Source organism: Limulus polyphemus, unplaced genomic scaffold, assembly GCF_000517525.1.
Source record: "Limulus polyphemus unplaced genomic scaffold, Limulus_polyphemus-2.1.2 Scaffold436, whole genome shotgun sequence".
Lineage (NCBI taxonomy): Eukaryota > Metazoa > Arthropoda > Merostomata > Xiphosura > Limulidae > Limulus > Limulus polyphemus.
Window position 1 is genome coordinate 54707 of NW_013666046.1, and position 21043 is coordinate 75749.

Below are 21043 nucleotides of genomic sequence, written 5' to 3' on the forward strand. Positions count from 1 at the left end.
GTTTGTGCAAATCAGATCATAAAATACGTATATATGTATGTTCTATATTGTTGTAGCTTGAGGTTAAAACATTACCGCATATAAAAGGGGGGGATTACTATAGATCTGTACATCTTATTTTGACTTTGTGTTCGAAGCGTGAAACTTGCTGAAAATCAAATCTATTTAAACGCTTAACCACTTACTGCAACTGACTCATTATCCCACCATAAACAAAGTTATAGGATATACACAACGCTCTCCTTCTACCTGTCTATTTGATGATCTGAGAAATAAACAATCCGACAGAGGACGCTGAACAGCATATACACTGTAACAAATTGATGGCGCCACTAAGGAATGATAATTTGTCTTAAATAGAAGTACACGATTTTAAAAATATACTTAAGCATTTTTAACGTCTAGTTTCATTTCTCAGTGCATTAAAACTCGTTTTACTGCGAATTCATGTCAAGGATTTCAATCAAAAAACGAATGTCTTTTCTAGCGGAAATAAAAGGGATTTAATACTTATATATTTCATGTGTTATTAACGATGAACAAAAGTCAACTATAAGGATGTTGTTGTTGTTTTTTCCAAAGTTTAAACAAACAAGTTGACGAGTATACTCTGAGATTCAATGCTCGATAGCTACAGTATTTAGTTCTCTCGATAAACCTATTTATTTGAAGCATTAGAACTTGAAATATACTTTGCCTTTCAAATTTTTCATTATAATTAAACGAACATTAATTTTAGGTTACTCTTCAAGTTATCACAATTATCTTTACTTATCATATTTCTAGGACTCGGCATGGTCAGGTGGTTAGGGTGCTCGGCGCGCAATCTGAGGGTCGCGGGTTCAAATCCCCATTCCAACAAATATACTCGCCCTTTCACCCGTGGGTGCGTTATAATGTGACGGTCAACCCCACTATTCGTTGGTAAAAGAGTAGCCCAAGAGTTGGCGGCGGGTGGGGATGACTAGCTGCCTTCACTCTAGTATTTCATTGCTAAATTAGGGACGGCTAGTGCAGATAGCCCTCGTGTAGCTTTGCACGAAATTCCAAACAAACAAACACATTTCTATAATCTATTATAAATCAATTCTATAAAGTTAAACGTATGTCATAGCACTAATGGTTATAAATTCAGAACACTTCTTGTTTGTTATCAAGCACAAAACTACCAAATGGGATATCTAGGATCTTTCCATTGCGGGTACCGAAACCTGATTTTAAGCTTTATAACATCAGACGTACAGCTGAGCCACCTATATTGTACGTTACTGTTGGTTTGTAAGGAATATTCCAAATAAAACTGCGGAATATGAGCACGTAACACACAGAAAAAAGAATATTCCATATAAAAATGCGGAATATGAGCACGTAACATACAGAAAAAGGAATATTCCATATAAAACTGCGGAATATGAGCACGTAACATACAGAAAAAGGAATATTCCATATAAAACTGCGGAATATGAGCACGTAACATACAGAACAAATACTTTTCAGGACATATTACATATTAGTGATAACAAAAATGTTGAACATGAAAATTAATACATCCAAGTCCTAATCAATCGATTTAATCTTAAATCTGGTAATTCGTATCTATAAATTATTACCATGGTAAACATATAACTATTTGAAGTGTTTAAAGAGATTTTTTTTTCAAAAGTCGCCGCCAAGAAAAAGAATGTTAATTAGAGAGAACAGTTTTGGTTGATATAACAAGCGTAAATATTACACAAAATACCCAAATCTGGACAGAAAACGGACTCTCCCCGAAACACGTCTATGTCTATGGAATTCGTTTCACGGGGGCCGTTGGGTACATTTTCGGATCATCAAGGCAAGAGTGGAATGTGACAGAAATTCACCCCTTATCTCATTTCTGCACCCTCTGGTGCCAATCCCCTAACTTATGGATTTCCTTTGTGTGAAAAGTTTATTGAACTGGATAGAAACACATTTATTTATTTAGTGTAATTGGTCAGTCATGCGCTTTGTAAAAACACATGTAGTTACTTACTATCACTGATCAGTCGGGCGCTTGATAAACACACATTTAGTAATCTATTGTAACTGATTAGACGGGCGCTTGATAAAAGCACATATAGTCATTTAATGTAAATGATCAGTCGGACACTTGATATAAACACATGTAGTGATCTAATGTAAATGATCAGTCGGACTGGGTTGACAAGATATATAGCTTTACGTATTAGGACAATAGCTATTTTTGTGACAATTACGCCACAATGATACATTTGTTGCAACAACTTTGTAAACTTTACAAGACTTCGTCAGATTTCACTCATTGGTCTTTCAGCAGAATGTTCATTAAGGATGCTGTCAACATTACAACTGATGAATTCATAAGCATCAAACCTTCATATGGTTATTTTAAAAAATAGGTTTATCAAAACTTTCTGTCGGTATCATAGTAAAATTAGATAATTTACTGAGATCTTCAAACTTTCCATGATAATTTTAATAAAAGCTTTATTAATTTTTTTATGATTGCCTAACCTTAGCAAAAGCTTTATTAAACCTTTTATAATTGCCCCAGCAAGAATTTCATTAAGCTTTACTTATCTTAGTAAAACCTTCATATTTTACTTTAGCACCTGCTCACGAGTTGCAATTAAGCATGCACGTATGGTCACTTGAGCATGAGGCTTAATGAAACTTTTACATGAGCAAGAGGCTTAATGAAACTTCACGTGGTCACATGAGCAAGAGGCTTAATGAAACTTCACGTGGTCACTTGAGCATGAGGCTTAATGAAACTTTACGTGGTCTCACGAGCAAGAGGCTTAATGAAACTTCACGTGGTCACTTGAGCATAAGGCTTAACGAAACTTTACGTGGTCACACGAGTAAGAGGCTTAATGAAACTTCACGTGGTCTCACGAGCAAGTGACTTAATGAAACTTCACGTGGTCACATGAGCAAAAGCTTTAAATTAAGATTATTTTGTATGGTTACTTTAATAAAGGATCTCTTGAAATTGTATTCGTACATCTTGAAAAGCTTAATAAAAACAAGGTAGTTCTCATTGATGTAATCCAGACTGATGTTTGTTCTCATGATGTTAATCTTAGTTGTTAAAGGTTTCATCAGAGGGACACAGTGTACGATTTAACATCTAGCTTACACACAAAAAAGGAGCTAATTCTTCAGACACAGGTTTTATGAACTGTCGAAAGGTGGGTACTTTGCCAAGACCATTCAAGAACACTATTTTAAAGTGCAACATTAAGTGATAACTCCATCCACTTAATTTAAATTAATAGCTGTAAGAGTTAATGTAAAATAAGTGGATCGTCAAGAAGTTTAATTAAGGATAGCAGATTGCATGCAGAGGATGAGAACATAAGAAATACCAGAATAAAGTGTAAGTGGGTTTTTACACGGAAGTTTTAATGAGAAGAAGGATAATTTTGACAGAGTGAAGTTCAGAGATTTAAATACAATACGAAATCAGTAAGGGTCTCTCTATAAATCTTAAACGTTTTTATTCTGACATTGATTAATCTGACATACAGGAAACCACGCAGTGTTTACTTAAAGAAAGATAACAGTAATTGATATGAAGAATAAAAACTGAAGATAAAAGTTCATTTAAAGAATCTGTTGCTTGTTTAAATATTTCTTTTAGCCAGCTAAAAGCTTCCGGAAAAGGGTTAGTAACTTAATAGACTGATGCGTTTCGCAAACCACAGTGGCTAAACACACATTAATTCCCCGAAAGGGGGGACGAAGGCCGCCTGGAGTAGTCGCCTGTTTTAACCACTCGTACCACTATACAGTAGTATGTTGTCTGTCAGTAGACACTAAAATGAGGTCACATATGGTACGCTTAACGTTGCAATTTGTACTGTCGTGACGTCAGTTAAACGTGCGCATGCCGTGAATCACTAGAAGAATTATGCACTCTGTAGACTACAACACAGTGTGACATATAAACTTCAAAATTAAGAAATAAAAATATGTGTTACTCTTAATTTTGGTTTTATTTACTCTTGAAAGAGAACACTTTATGGGACACTGCGGAAGTACAGCTAGTATAGAATATTGGAATGCTTAAATACTTTAGTAAGTTTTATCTATTAAATACATTCTTCATATCTCTACGAAACGAATTATCGCTGTCTAACTTATGACAAAATAAACAAATTAGACACTGAATTAGAAACATCACATCATTAGGCTTAGCTTGAAAAAGTGGTTATGTCGGCGATAAACAGTTGAAGGCAAAACACCTTTGTATGTGTTCACTTAATACAGAAAATATACTTGCAACACGTTTAACCCTAAATCCATGATACGTTTTAGACCAGGATAATCTCCATGATGTCAGAGCTCCATACATTAAACAACTCCTATTGGTATACATACATGCATAAATATATATATATATCTGTATTGTGCTCACTAGAGGTGTCGAACTCCGAATTTTAGCTCTCTAGCATATTGCTGAATCACAAGATGAGTTAGTAACAGATATCCCTACAGATAAATTAAAACATTGATTATGGCTAATGTCTGAAATAAAAGTAATAAATTATCAAAATTATTGAATAATGTAGGTTATCTTACCTTACAGATATATGTAGCTTTATCTTACGTCGTTGTGACAGTAAAGAAATGGATATCTAAATATTTAGAATGACGCCATTTATTTATAGACAACTAGAAAAACTTAATAGCACGTCTTTATTTACGATAGCTAGATAGGTGAGTGGGTGTAAAATACATATACACAGAGGTAAATCAAGTATACTAACGAGGCAAGTCACAAAATGAGAGATATTTATGTTTGTCATTTCACGACAAACAAAGAGGCTTACAGTAAGCAAAATTGTTCGTTTCGTGGAACTGGTGATGTAAAATGTGATCTAAACAGTAAGCAAAATTGTTCGTTTCGTGGAACTGGTGATGTAAAATGTGATCTAAACAGTAAGCAAAATTGTTCGTTTCGTGGAACTGGTGATGTAAAATGTGATCTAAACAGTAAGCAAAATTGTTCGTTTCGTGGAACTGATGATGTAAAGTGTGATCTAAACTTCATTCTTATTGCTGCTGATTGGAAAAAAAAGTGTTTTTTTTTATATAGCAAAGCTACATTGGGCCATCTACTGTGTCCACCGCGGGGAATCGAACTTCGGATTTGAGCTCTAGAAATCTGTAGACTTACCGCTGTCCCACCGGGTGACTTTAAATTGGTATTGATCTATAAAATCCGTTTTTAGCTTCTTAGATTATTTTTTCTTTCATACACAGATATATGTAAATCCAGTCTATTAAAGACTTTATTAAATGATATAGAATAAGCTACATGAAGGTGGTAAAGACAGGATTGTTGTAATCAATTCTCTCGATCTGAAAAATATGACGAGGAGAATGTTCCGTTATTACTCTATCAGGTTTTCTATTTCCCTAAGGGGAAAAAGCTTTTGAAACAGTCTGGTCTTATTATTTTTCTGTTTAAATAAAAGAAACTTTTGTATGTGTTCTGTTGAAATAAACTTACTTTAATGGTATTTCGATCTTAAGCTCAAATCATGGATATAGTCCCATTTTTCTTACACAACGAGAAATTTATAACCCCCTAAACTATGTGACTGAAATAAACCAAAACGACTAGGACTAAACTTGATTCAATGTGTGGAATTCATCTCCTTGGGTGTGTTATTTCTGTCTCTCTTTCTATCGATCTATCTGTAAAGGTTTCGATAAGGGTCTGTGATGAATAGACTTTATTTAACCAATGTTATATGGCCATAAACTTAACGACTTTTTATTTTTTTTCTCTGATATTAAATCCCGATCAAGCAGGTTGAAAAATGACACTCGTTATACGACAGAACTCTCTGTAACTTCTCTACACGGGAGTGTTGTATGTCATGTAAAAGCGATACATTGAAGGACATGTTAGGACGGTATTATTGTACAAGCTGACGTATGTTTATAGAAACACCATTCAGTTAAAATAAGAAATGTATCATGTCTCATTGGGCAACGGATACTATATCACAAAACATCGACAGTATCAGTTTCAATAATAACAATGCCATTTTTGGTTATAGCGGTAAATCGCCCGAATTTTAGGAAGGAAAATGTTCTTGCTGTGATTATTATTTCAATTCCTGTCGTCAAACTGTAAATTTTCTTTCGTAACATAACCTGAAAAGAAAAAAAAAATGATGGTAGAAAATTAGAGCATATTTGTTTGAGAAACCCTTCGATATATAAAATTAAGCGAAAAAACAAAAACATATATGCGTACCTAGTCACGGCTTGCTTACAAACTCTATATACTAACTGAACGGAACAAGGGTTAGCTGATATTAGCCAGAATAACTTTAGCCTGGTTTTGACATAGTTGTAAAACCATCTGCCCTCTGTAGGTCTCGTTGAACAGAAAGAACGTTGTCCATATTGGAATGGCAGACGGGTTTCTTCGTATCGTAATACAGTCTGAATTGCACATTGTTCTCACTATTGGTTAATTTCTATTTAGCTCCAGCTCTGCTGTTTCAAACAGAGTTTTGATTACTAGGAGCGTCGACCGTTCGAGCACGTGTGTGTGTGTGTATATATAATTACATGCAAACGAATGCAAAAGCTCGCCTACCGTATTATTACATGTTTCCTTTCCTTTTTTTTTGTTTTTCTTTTTGGCTAGACAAAGAAAGAGTTTTAAGTTTGGAGTGTTCAGTTCTCAGTACCACGCTGAAGAATAAATCTGATTTAGTAGTTGAATGAAATAAGTCAAGATTTATAAAGCTATACCTTTAATATAAACAGTGGGCCAAATTTATGCATGCCTTACTGACCTTAAGATTCTTTTATTTGTTGGTTGAATTTGGTGTAAAGCTACATAAGAGTTACCTGCTCTAAACATACCTAATGTTAAAGTGATAGATTACAAGGAAAGCGCCTAGTCAACAGCACCCAACGCCATCTTTTGGGTTAGTCTTCTATGACCAAGTAGTGGGATTTGACCATTACTCTATAACACATCCATAGACCCATGTAGCACGATTTGTTTTTGTGTTTTGGGGGAATAACGGAACACGAACCACGGAACCCCAATTACTCAGTCCAGAGAGCTAACCACAGAACATCAGTTCCTCAGTCCAAAACGCTGACCATTGGGCCGTATTTGGTGACGCTAAGGCAGATCCAAGAAGAACGTATTGTCTCCAAGGTGGCATGTTACAATTTTATAGTTATATACTGGAAGTAACTGTGTGGATGATGTGGATGGGTTTGCTTGTGTTGTTATCAGAGGGACTGCATCACAGCAGATACCTGATCAACATTACTGCTTCTAAAGCTACTAACTATCCACTACTATGTAAAAAATCAATATCAAAATAAGTTATAATGATAAACTCTAACTATTTAAGTAAATTCAAAAATCATAAATATTCAGAAGTACCTTAAGCGTTATAGCAAAAGAAAAAAAAAGATTTATGCAAATTAACCATAAAGAAAAATAAGTTATTACACACAAAGTACACCAGCTGTTTGCTACTTGGATACGTACAGTTTACCAATACACAATATGAGAAAGGCATTTAGTAACACCAAAAACCTGTCTCTTCAAACATTGGCAGTACTGAACGAACGAAAGAGCGAAAATCTGTGTAGGCCTTTAGGTTTATTTATGACCTGGGGAAGGTACAGAAATGACCCCTTCCTCACTCCTTGATCAGTAAATTAACCATATTTTACTTTTTCGTTTTATATTCTGGAAAATGCTAATGTTATTACTGCACGAGGGTCAGTGTTTGTACTTCTTCTGGTCCATTTTCTTGGACCATGTAACACCGTACATTTAATGTGTTAACATCACTTATGTTAAGTTTGTCCTACACATTCACAAACAGTTCCGTAGATAATCGCACACTTTTCAATACTTTAATCCACCAGAAGTGTATTGTACATTTAAAATCCTTTTAATACACTCATAATATTTTAATCTACTAATATAATTATATGTTAGCTGTAGGTGGCTTGTTTGTATACTTATAGTAGATATTCATAATATTTTAATCTACTAATATAATTATATATTAGCTGTAGGTGGCTTGTTTGTATACTTATAGTAGATATTTATTGGGGAAAGATACTTAGGGCTATTTCCAACATGTATATAATAGCGGTATATTTCGCATAGCAGCTCGTTTTTGTACAGGTTTTTCTGGGAGTGTTTTAGGGTTCCATGAAGGCGTCTATCAGGTAATGGTTGTAAATTAGCGTATTTATGTAAGAAAACTGATTATGGTGATTCGAGTAAGTTTTGTATTTTTATAATTTACTTTTAATCTGTGTGGAAACGACATTAATTCATACTGTACATGCGTATTCTGTGACGGGTCTTATATATGTAGAATAAATTTTTATAAAGTTTTAATCTGATGTTCCTATATTTTTGTCTTACAAAGTTCTAGCGTAGTTTACGTGGTGCCAAACTCTAATTCTAATTCTTGCTCATGTTAGTTTGGAATTATAGGTCAGTCCTAGAAATTTTTCAGGTGTAGCAGTCTGGAGGAGAGTTTCGTGTAAGTATATGTCTATTGGTTTTGGTTGATTTAGTGTTTTGGAAACGTTTATTCTATGTTTTTGACAGTATTCTGTTTAACTGTGGTTGGCATCGTGAATAATGTTTGCTTTTTTATTGAATTTCGCGCAAAGTTACACGAGGGCTAACTGCACTAGCTGTCCCGTCCCTAATTTAAAAGTGATAGACTCGAAGGAAGGCAGCTCGTCAACACCACCCACTCTTGGGTTACACTTTACCAACGAATAGTGAGATTAACCGTTGCATTATAGCCCCCTCCGGTTGAAAGAGTGAGCATGTTCGGTGACGGGGTTCGAACTCGCGACCCTCAGGTGCTCCAACCACCACGATATGTTGGGCCCCTCGTGAAAAATTCCGTAAAGCTAGATATATTGAAATATGTATAGATATGAAATTCAATGGTGGTCTGATATAGTAACAGACGAATGTTTTAAAATCTAATCTGCAACAAACTTTTAGTTTGACTTTTTACTATAATAAATTAGATGGAGTGTTTTAAATACATCTTTTTGTCTATCTATTTTTAAGTCACCAATTTGGTAATGTATATGGGAGTGGCATCAAACTTTTGTGTTTTTGCCCCCCAAAAAAATCGGAAGTTTAATCGTAGTTTATCGAAAAGCCAAGCAAATTGATGTTAAGCAATTTTATTTTCGTCTATAATATGTATCTTTATCAGTCTTGATCAAAAACATAATGAAATCCTTACCCAGAGAGAAAGGGAGGTACTGTATATGACATGTAATAGGTATGCAGACATAAAGCATTGAACAAACCCTTTGGTTCGTCACTTTCGTTTCTCTAGGCTGGTATTACTAATCGCCTTGTTCACATTCCTGAGACTAGTAACCGATACGCTACTGACTTACTCCCCCCCCCTCTGTTACCGAAAGTCTTCTTTCAAGTGCGTCTAGAGCTACCTGTCTTTCTATCCAGTGCACGTACCCTCCTTCTAGTAAGATTTGTTTTGTTGAGGGGGTTTAAATGTGCTAGCATAGTACCCCGCCCTTGAGCTGACACTCAATACATATGGTGTCCTTGACACGGCAAATGTGTGCTTATCTGCATATAGAAAACAGAGAAGATCTGCGAAATAAATTCAGCCATAAATTCATATTAATGTTTCCTGGTTATTTATAGCCATTTATTTTACATTTAAATGTGCCCGATGTAGTACTTATTTTCTTTTATAAGGTGATTAAAATACATAATAACCTATAGACGTATTCTGAGTCATGTTGATTTAACTTTATGTTTGAAGATCATAAGAATATGTTATGTAACAGCATAAAAGTATGGTGGTATATGCAACCCGTAACATTTGCTGATGAAATATACATCACGGTGTAGGGGTGCATTTAGATCATTTCTTTAGGGTTTTATAACAAAAGCACAATGTAAAAACATAATCTTTTCAACTTTTGTCACATAAACATATACTAATAGTCCGCATTATAAAACAGTTTGTTATAAGGTTGAAAATAATTCCAGTAATAAATGCCAGCCATTTGACTTTATATTTTAGTCAGCTAAAACCGCAACCACCAAAAAAATTTAAAACAAAATACCCACGAACTACGACAAAAAAAAATGCAATATAAGGATAGTTTTTAAATGGTTAAGCAGTAATAAAAGTTAGTCTATTTATAATGTGTTTGCAAATTCCTGCCAGAGCACAGAATGGAATGTTTAAACAGATCTCTTGACGACACAGCTGGATAATCACAACACACGAATCAAAGGTTATTCTGCTGCAGATGGTCATGCTTTTCGAAACAAATATCCCACTACAGGTTATCCAAGTTATGCTCAAGAGTCAGCTGAAATATTTATTCTAATAGCGCCACCTATGTGCCGATAATATCAATGCATAAAATATGTTTTTCGTTAAACTTATCTAGACAATTCTTTTTGAAGGCTATGAACGTTTTTATATCACACATACCAAAAATCAAAATGACAAGAAATTATGAAAAAGTACAAGAGATTCATGTACTAAAAATGTCCTAACACGACACGAGTATATCCGAGTTTTACCATGTTAGACGTGTCTTATACATCAGAAAAACGGACATGAAAAAATAAGGTTGCTGAAAAATTGAAAACTGTTTCAATTTTAAGGAATATTAGTATACCTTGGAAACATTAACTTGGTCTCCCATGGATTTGTTGTTAAACTACTTCTGTTTATAGAGCCAAAATACGTATTGAAACAAATATAGTTAATATAAAGAAGACAATCCCATTTACTTTTGTTAAGTTGTATCACTTTAAAACTGGTCCCGGTGTGTTTGTTTATTCAGGACATCCATCTGCAGAGACTTACTTATACAAGGTGATTCAGTTTTAAATCCTGAGGTAAACAGCAAAACTGTTAGAGTAGCTTTACTACAACGAGTTTTTAATTAAAAACTGGTGTTTTTGTTGTTGTTCAGCGCAAAGCTATCTGTGCTCTGCACACCATGGGTATCGAATCCTGAATTTTAGTGCCGTAAGCCTGCAAACTTACCGCTGAGCTACTGGGAGCAAAAACTGGTAGAAATGTATGTGCGTTTTAAATGTATAAAATACACGTGGATGGGTGGTAGGCATGTGTAATTAGTGATGCACGTGGATGTGGATGTACGTTCTGTTTAAGTTCAGGGGTTTTAACTTTTTGATGGAAGCTCTACGTATATAATAATCTAGCACTATACCTACGGACATGGCTAAGGTCGAGCGGTGTCGACCTTTAATTGTTCACCTTTATGCTTTGCTACAAGTTAGGCTGTTAGGCATGAGACGCGCGCGTGTGTGTACAGATGTTAGGCGTCTCTAGATTGATAAGAATATATAAATACAATTTGCTTTCATTTTCTATTAAAAAATGTATCTAAAAATGTACTTTAAACACATTAATCTCTTTTTCTATTGGGCAACAGGGGTGTAAAAACAATAACAACAAACAGAATTATTTTAACAAAAGATGTATTCAACCTTAGGCCAACTTATATCTGGTAAACGATTTTAATGTTCCTCTAAAACTGTGTGTTGCTATGTTTATAAGAAGTTTGTTTATTCATTCTAAATTTGCGTCTTTTTTCCCTTATACTGTTTCAAATCTGAGAATTGAGTTGTTTAGCATAACTATTGTTTGCAACTTGCTGAAGGAAAACCTTTCATCCACTCGTTGCATTATTCAGATAGGTTTTATTATTCAGTTGGAACACCTCTGTAAACATGATGTTTTTTGCGAGCATAGTAAAATCTCCATATGGAATGATAATCTTCTCTTAATTGAAATGTTCAAAACCCTGCCTTATTATTATATTGATGGGATGAGCGTAGCCTAGTAGGTAGTTCTCTGGGCTGCGTATGAGAAGGTTCAAAAACTCGAACTGCGATATGCTTCTGTAACCGCTCCACGCTTTAAGTTACCAGGGAAGGAAGGAAGTTTAACTGTAACATTCAATCCCGCTGTAGCCGTGTATTTGGCCGATGCTGTCAACTGGTGTCCTTCCCTCTGGTCAGCAGTTGTCAAAACAGAACAACAGATAAAAATGATTATTTAGTTAATAAAGGAAATCCCCGTGTCTTGACTCTAAAGATGTGATCAAGACGCTGGTAACAAAGTGTACTACGGATTTTGGAATTTGCGAAATTAGTTATATATTTTTTACTTGTATTGCATAAATATATTTTATACCCACAACAACGACTGCATATAACATGCATAGAATTATTTTATCCTTTTTAATTTACTTAATCAGTCCACCTTTTCCCTGATACCAATCATTCCGCCATTTTGGTAGAAAAATGTGAAGACGACTTTTACACTACAGACACTTCGATGAGAAATGTTCCATTGCAATAACTTATTCGTGGGGTCTTTCTTTGTTTTCAGTTTAATAGGACTGAACGCGGCCCAGCAACCTGGACTATGGGTCTGCGAATACAATTACCGCAAAAAAAAAATAAAATAAATAGCAATAATAAAGAGAGAGAAAGAAAAGTAAAATCGCTATCCGCACTTTCGGTAATGGGTGCGTTACAAGGATGCCTTTCAAATTCTATTATTTGGTCAGACAAGAGTAATTTTTGACGAGCTATACGCTGGTTTATATATGTATATAAGTATTTAGTATTGTTGTTGTTTGTTATTAAGCACATTAGGCATAAAGCTACACAAAGGGCTATCTGTGCTTTGCCCACCACGGGTATCGAAAACCGGTTTCTAGCATTAGAAGTTCACAGACGTGCCACTGGGGGCGTTAGTGTTGTTAAATCAGTTAAATTTATAAAGATGTTAAATTGATTGAATGTTTGTTTACGGATGTTTGCACAAAGCTACTTGAAAGCCATTTTCGCAAGTCGTCTTTAATTTGACCTGATAGACTAAGGAAATGGAAACTAGTCAACAGCACCCACCGTCAAATCTTGGAATACATAGACTAACAACAATATTATGTTATACCTATGTTGCTATGAGACATGGAATAAAAGTCATTGTTGGAAACGCACTGGTTTTTCTAAGTAATAGAAGTTGTAACTCTAACTGATTTTTACCAATATTCATTCTATGAATACCCCACGAATTCATTTCATAAATGATCTTAATTTTGATTGGCTCACATAGGAATTTATCGACGTTTGACTGCCTCGACTGCATTTTTCTTTTCTGCCTCTTTGTTTGTCAAGCTTGATTTCGCAAAATTTATTTATTTTAGTTAGCTATGAAATGTGAGGTTAGGGTAAACTATGGGTTGGGGGAGGTAGTACTTGCTCCGCCCTGAAAGTATAAAATGAAATGTATAGACAAACAAAACTGGAAACATATTTATTGATTTTTTAATTTAGAGTCTCCGTTGATTAAAGAGTTTTTATTATTATTAAAAACGTTGGTGATATAATAGAAAATAGCTTAATTCACAAAGGATTTAAGTTTAAAATTGAATCGATATTTTTACTTTCATGATAACTGTTATGAACTTAGCTCAAGGCTAGGTGATCCTACACTACGTCTTTACTTTAGGCTTATTATACCAACACTCACTATACTTATAAGGTTTCACGGCTCCCATCCCTTTGCACTAAAATCGTAATGAGCAGACAGAATCGAACTATTCTATCTGGATAAGTGCATTTTGGCTATAATTACCCTATCTATTTCTAGAAATCAAACGTCACGTGACATGAAACACACTAGTTTTTTATATGGGTTAGATGAATTCAAAATACCTGGAGTGAAAATTTTATTTTCGTGTAGAGTCCATAATTATCATTTGGTTTTGTACTATTGCGGACAAACTCTAGTGTTTGTTTTACCTTGTCCATACGCTATTCATTCTTTGACACAACGTAATCGCGGTGATATATCTGTTTGATTTTTAAATTCGTTTTATTTTTTGTCCGAATATTTAAAAAATGTAAGATTCTAAGAAAGGTGCAACCAGATGTGCCACACTACAAAGTGAGTATAACCTTTTACATAAGCCACTCATAACGAAACAGATTATTTAGAAAGTCCTTGAAAGGTGGTTTTGGAAAACAGGATTTCGTCAGTTTTGTATATACAGTCTTATCAACCCAATGTTGTAGTAAATAAAAAGTAATTTTCACACTTTAACTGGTAATAGCAGTAGGTGAGTATTTGGAAAAAAATGTATAACCTGTGATTTTACAGAGTAAAATATCATGAGTAATATATTGAGGATAAAACTTACTTGCCCTTGTTATTTGTCTGTGCTATGTCCACCGCAGGGGTTTAAACCCTAGATCTTAGCATACAAGCTGTGAGGGCAGGGTAGATGAAGTCCACCCCCACTTCGTTTTAGACATTTGGTTGTTGTTTTGTAATTAAGCACAAAGCTACACAATGGGCTATCTGTGTTCTGCCCACTACAGGTATTGAAACCCGGATTCTTTTTAGACAAACGTATTCCAAGCCCTAGGAGGTAGAATTAACCATATAAATACATAGAACAGTAACTTCTGTATATTCTGTCCTTTCGTTATAATAAATAACATAGTTCATAGTTACATCCCGATTCACAAGTCAACCATAAACATTCTACATTACAGTGAATAAATAAGTAGAAAAACCTGAAGGTGATAAAATAAAATAAATTAAACTTTTAGAGAAAAAAATCACCTTTAACAACTATGGTAATAATTAATTAACTTGGCAACGTTTCGAGTAAACGCTCTCTTTTTTTTCAGGGCTTGTTTCTGCCTTGAAAAATAGTGTTTGTTCGAAACATCGCCAAGTTAATAAATTATTACCATAGTTGTTAAAGGTGATTTTTTTTCTCTAATAGCATAATATACAGCTGTACAATCGGATGTGCTTGAACCTGTAAGGTTCTGATTGAAGAATCCTTAGAAAAACATCCCTGGTTCTGAAGAGATAGACATTATGAAGAACGTTTAAATTTTCTAGATTAATTTTTGTCTATTTTTCTGAAAGTTAAAGTCATGACGACAAAACAGTATTCGTCTTGCTCTAAATTTCGCCTTGTAATGAAACTAAATTAATTGGAGGTATCATCTTACGTATATGGCTCACTAATAGTTCATTAAGCTACTGGCTCACAGACTTTATCAATATAAGATCCCCCACTCAAAACTTCCCCATTCCTCACTGAGGCCTCCACCCAATGAATCAATGCACACTGAGAACTGATAGCACTGTGCATGTTGTGTATTTATCAGTTTGTGGTTAAATAGAAGATTCAAATCATATTTTGAAATAATAAAAGCGTATACATACGCCCGCACTTTATACCTATTCAACTTAAATATTAACAATTCTATAGAACTGAATTTTAAGTGCACTGATTCAGAATTTGCTTATGATCATGACACCTGGTATTCAGATTTACTAACTATGGATTTATATTTGAATTTATCTAAATAATTCAACACTGTTATAATAATATATAACAACAAATTTGGTAAAATATTTGCTTACTGACGAACACACTTTGTATCTTTTACATTATAGGTGGTGCTGAAAATCTACACTCGTGTTTTGTGTGCTGACATGGAATATAAAACTCTCTGTATCAGTCCCGATACTACGAGCAAAGAAGTAGTTCGATCATTACTGAATAAGTTTCGAATGAAGCATCGAGATCCGAACTTATTTTATCTAACAATGGAAGTATGGATGCGGAAAACAGGTAAGATTTTACACTAATAAATATTACTTGCTATAGAGTTTAAAAAAAACAACTATATTCCCTTCTCTTTGTTTGCAATTAAGCACAAAGCTACATAATGGGTTATCTATGCTCTGCCCACACGGGTATCGACACCCAGTTTCAAGCATTGTAAGTCGGCAGACATACCTCTGTGCCACTGGAGGGCACTATATTCCAGAATTCCAGAATACACGCTCTGTAAAAATGGTCAGAGAGTAAGTGCTTTCAGAGATTTAGCTGTTCTTTATTATACTATTTTATTATGAAAAACGCCATTATTCAGTTAATTTGAATGCTACAAAGGTTATTATCAGACTTCTTCAAATATTTTACACGAACAGAAGGTAACAGAAAAGGCATAATTTTTAAATCGAGCGAAAATCCCGCTCTACTTTATCTCTGAGGCACAACTTTTCCAAAGAAACAAGAATAACACCGATTCGTCACTTTTCTTAATAAAATAAATTATTTACGAACAACGTCAATCTTATGATGTACATTTGACCGTCTCACAACGCAGTAAGGTACAAAATACTAACTGTATATTTGATCATTTCGTAACGCAGAAAGATACAGCATCCTAACTGTATGTATTCGACCATCACTATCATTGCTTCATTGTTCTGCTGTGGTGACTGTTTCTTTACCTTGTCCCTATCAGAGATTGTAGAAAATTGCTTCACTGCCTTCTGTGGTGACTGTTTCTTGGCATTGTCCCTATCAAAAATTGTAGAACATTGTTTCACTGCCTTCTGTGGTAAATATTCCTTGACCTTGTCCCTATTAAAGATTGTGGAACATTGTTTCACTGCCTGCTGTGGTGACTGTTTCTTGATGTCGTCCCTATCAAAGATTGTAGAACATTGCATTACTGCCTGCTGTGGTGACTGTTTCTTGATGTCGTCCCTATCAAAGATTGTAGAACATTGTTTCACTGCGTTCTGTGGTAAATATTCCTTGACCTTGTCCCTATCAAAGATTGTAGAACATTGCATTGTTTCACTGCCTGCTGCAGTGACTGTTTCTTGGCCTTATCCCTAGCATGGTAATAGAATACAGTGAAGTATCTTTAGGAGTATTGGCTTCAATTCATATAAAGTCTTCCGCACTAACCATTCCCAGAATTTAGTATTTTCCAACTGAAAAAGTCACAGACTGAACATGTGAATCCAAACCAAAGATGTCTGCTTGAGTCGCCCCCCCAGTGGCACAGCGGTATGTCTGCGGACTTACAACGCTACAAACTGGGTTTCGATACCCGTGGTGTGCAGAGCACAGATAGCCCATTGTGTAGCTTTGTGCTTAACTAGAAACAAACAAACTGCTTGAGTCAGATCTTCTATAGATACAACCTGATAACAGAAAAACAAGTTGCTTCTGTGTTATTATTCTATGGAACACTGCAGCGGATGAACGTATGCGTTTGTGGATTTCTGTGGACTCTTTCCCTGAGTCACTATCTAGTGTCTTTTTCTTCATCACTCGCTTTAACTTTGTTTTATTATATCGGTCTCTGTCATAGGGCACAATGTTTGAGAACAGTTTCTGGAACTCCACTTCTTTCATCAAACTGGGCTAATTTTAGAATTGCTGGTAGCTCACCGACCTCGACATTGTTATTGTTCTATAAGCTGCACTGCAGTTCTTTCTTCTTGATTCTGCAGGATACTGTAGATATTCTTCTGTGACTTTCTGTCAAATAAGACACATGGGCCAGATGACAGAATGTGCTCCTATGGGCCCAGGGAAAGTACTGTCTCTTACCAAGTCACACTTTAGCCTCAACCATTTCTAAACTAAAATGTCTGCCACCACTACCCCTGCATTAGTCTTAATTGTTATTAATTTTCATTTTAGCTATGGTTAGCTTGTAAAGCATAAACAGGAGATTGTTGAAAATGGAGGAATGCATGACATTCTATGCTCCTCACCTTCAGGATTTCAAATATGTAGTCACCTTATTGGTTACGATTAATATACCTCCTCTCTAATAATAAAAAAACTTCCAAGAGTCTGATAAAACTACAGAGTATGAGAAAGGAAGGACATAATGTGTCGTTATCTTTAATAGGTGATTACTTTTTTGATATTGATATGAAGAGTAAATACAAGCATTCCTTGTAAACTGTATGTATTTTGGCAATAAAATGCTATTTTGACTATTTATTTTGTATTTCCTACATCAGAGCTTGTATCAAACATACATTATACAAATATGCAAGTCACTTTTTGGAACATGTTTATCCTGTTATTTTAGGTATAAAATGGAATCGTATAGCAAGGGCATTGGTATGTACGATATTTTTATAACGTGCTGTACACAGCACACAAACATTAACTAGAAATGGCACTATCTGAAATATTAATCAGTATGACCATACCTATTACCCTACAAAGGACATTGGTATATACGAGATGTTTATAACATGTGTTGTTCACAGCACACAAACATTAACTAGAAATGGCACTATCTGAAATATTAATCAGTATGACCATACCTATTACCCTACAAAATGTACCACTAGTATAAAAAAGTGCTCGATTTTTCAGGACTATCTATATGGAATACGATAATATCCGTTAAGGATGCTTTGAGTGATTGGTATAAACAGTTTGAAGTCAGATTGTAGCGTACAATAGTCAAATTATAGAGAAGAAGACTATAACAATTTAAGTGAGTTTAAGAAAAAGCTTAAGTATATGAATGAAAAGGACTGGGCTTAAAATTTTTTGCTTTATTTTTTAGTCATTTTAATTTAGTTTTGAGGATGGAACAGCCGAGATGGACCAATAGGTCCCATGTTGTCCTAAAAAATATTATGTTATGTTGTGTTAAATAAATTACATGTATTCGTGAAATGTGTCGATATAAATCTAATGTGATAGTTAATATCCAGCAGCACACATTTTTGATAAATATATATATATATATATATTTAAGTTGCTTGTCTCATCCTAACGATAAGTAATGCTAAACCAATTAGTCTAAAAATTACCTTAAGATTAATTGGCTGCCTTAGGTATTCAATATGAGCTAAAATATAGTTCTGAACTAAGTTTGAACTAATAAGATGAAGTATTTTCATTAGTACAATGGAATAGTATATTAAAAAAAAATTCATAATATCTAATATAAACCTGCAGGAGATCGAACTAGGGTCATTGACAATAAGCCAATGCTGATCTGACTAGGTTAAAAATATGCTATAAGCCTAAATCATCTAGTACTGGCCTACCATTACCAAGGGGCTAGTTCGATCCCCTGTGGACTAAATTTGTAAATTACAAATTAATTGGGTAAAATAATAATATAATATGTGTGTATATATATATATAAAACAATTTTAAGACGTGATGCTTTGTACAGTTAAGATCTCCATTAGCTTTCTAAATCATCACCAGGTGACCAAAAGTGTTAGTTCATGTCGACCACTCTCACACTTAATATAATTTGTATCGTAGATAATGAACTAATAATATGATCAACAACATGAGAAGTGGGAAAGAATATTTGCGTTTCTTTTTTTCTAGATGTTATTATTTTTTTATATAAGCAAATATTTGTTTTATTTACTCTGTTTATATGTGATCATTGTGCTGTACTGTACGTCACGAAACAGCCTGTGTTTTAAGAGAGTCCAGCATTTGTATTCTATCATACTCTAACGATAATTAGCGCTCTTCAGTGCTCTTTCGTCACATTAGATTTTTTAAATCTATATCGACTTTATAAGTGGATCTAGATTTCATCACTATAACATATTAGAGGTTCACTAGTTCTTGGATCACTATCATGAGATTAAAATCAGTACAATTATTGATAACCCTTTCACGGTGATCACAAAAAAACCGTTTTACTGCTGTTTTAGCCTTAATGATGCTTTAAAATACCCTACGAATGATTGAAAAGGACACTTTTGCTAGCCGACGTTTACAATCTATTATTTTGAATGGCTTACGATATTAGTGACTTTCTGAGCCTTAGCGCTAAAAATGGACGACTTCAGCTATTTGAGAAGACTCTAGAGATATATATGAGCAGGTCCTCTACGAAATTTTGAGCTTATTGCTGATGAATCGCGTGATAATCGAGACCGTAACTCGTCCTCGTCTCTAGTTATTTGGATGTGGGAAGTAATGCATCTAAGCACGCTAACATTCTCTCTCGCTTGCAAACGGTTTGTCAATCGCATCGATCTAGTAAAGGCGGATTGCTTAATTCATAACCTAGGCGTGTACCTCGTGACGAATTAATGATACCAATCATTATAATAACGTGTTACTGCAGAGCAATTTCATCAAGTTGAACGTAGAAAGTACCAAAGACTAGGCGAATTCATTATTACAGATATGCATTTTTTTTAATGTTGGACGCTTTCAAAACTTGGCAGTGGTTCTTTTAATTAAAAAAAACACAGCAAAATTTTGGAGATGGAGTTAATTAAACCTAAATAAGTCAGAGCTTAAATAAAACGTATTATATTAAACGTGGAAACTTTCGCACTTGTTCAGAAAAAAATAAGTTTTTCAAAGAATCTGTTCGAATTAACTTCAAAAATAGTCATGTTATTGTAATTTTAACAATTAACTTGGATCGATCAAAATTTTCTATATTTTTTTCCCCTGAGCTGAAAATAAGAGTTTTAATGGACTTAAGAGGATTTGAATTTCCCGAAAATTTGTAATACCATTACCATTAACGTGAAACAAATGTTGATAATAAATCAAAACCCAGTGAAAACAGACCATGCACAGAAAGAAGTATCAATATTTATCTTGGTAAATTAATAATTAACTTTTAAATGAAACTAAATAAGGACGTCAGAAGTATTATTTCCTCGTAATTCGTCTCACTCTCAGTGGATTGTAACGCTAAAAATCGGGTTTCGATACCCGCTGTGGACTTAGCACAAATAACTCATTGCGTGGCTTTATGCTTAGTAATAAAATGACTAAACAAAAATCCTAGTCATTCTGAATACTTCGAGACAAAAATAACAAATAATGATAGTGATTTTTCTGGTATACAGCATACAGGTATTCAAACATTTAGTATATATATAAAATCATGCTTGAATTTTACCTTTGAAAATAAGGAAGCAACATTCTACTGTAGAAACTATTTTATCAAAACTGTCTGTAAATATATGAAGTCCAGTAAATTTACAGTTTGTTTTTTCAATGAGAAACATGAAGAATGTAGAGGACGATACCAAATATAATATTGCTTAATAAATATTGATTTTCTGAGATTTTCCTAATCATGTCAGATTGTAAA

General features: G+C 34.3%; 1 protein-coding gene across 1 annotated transcript in view; it reads left to right on the forward strand.

The window, feature by feature from the left end:
* LOC106458259 overlaps window positions 1-21043 on the forward strand; it is a 45409-nt gene that overhangs the window by 10148 nt on the left and 14218 nt on the right. The window contains exon 2 of the mRNA XM_022384410.1: window positions 15567-15744. Coding sequence (XP_022240118.1) covers window positions 15567-15744 — 178 coding nt within the window. The remainder of the gene's footprint in view (window positions 1-15566; window positions 15745-21043) is intronic.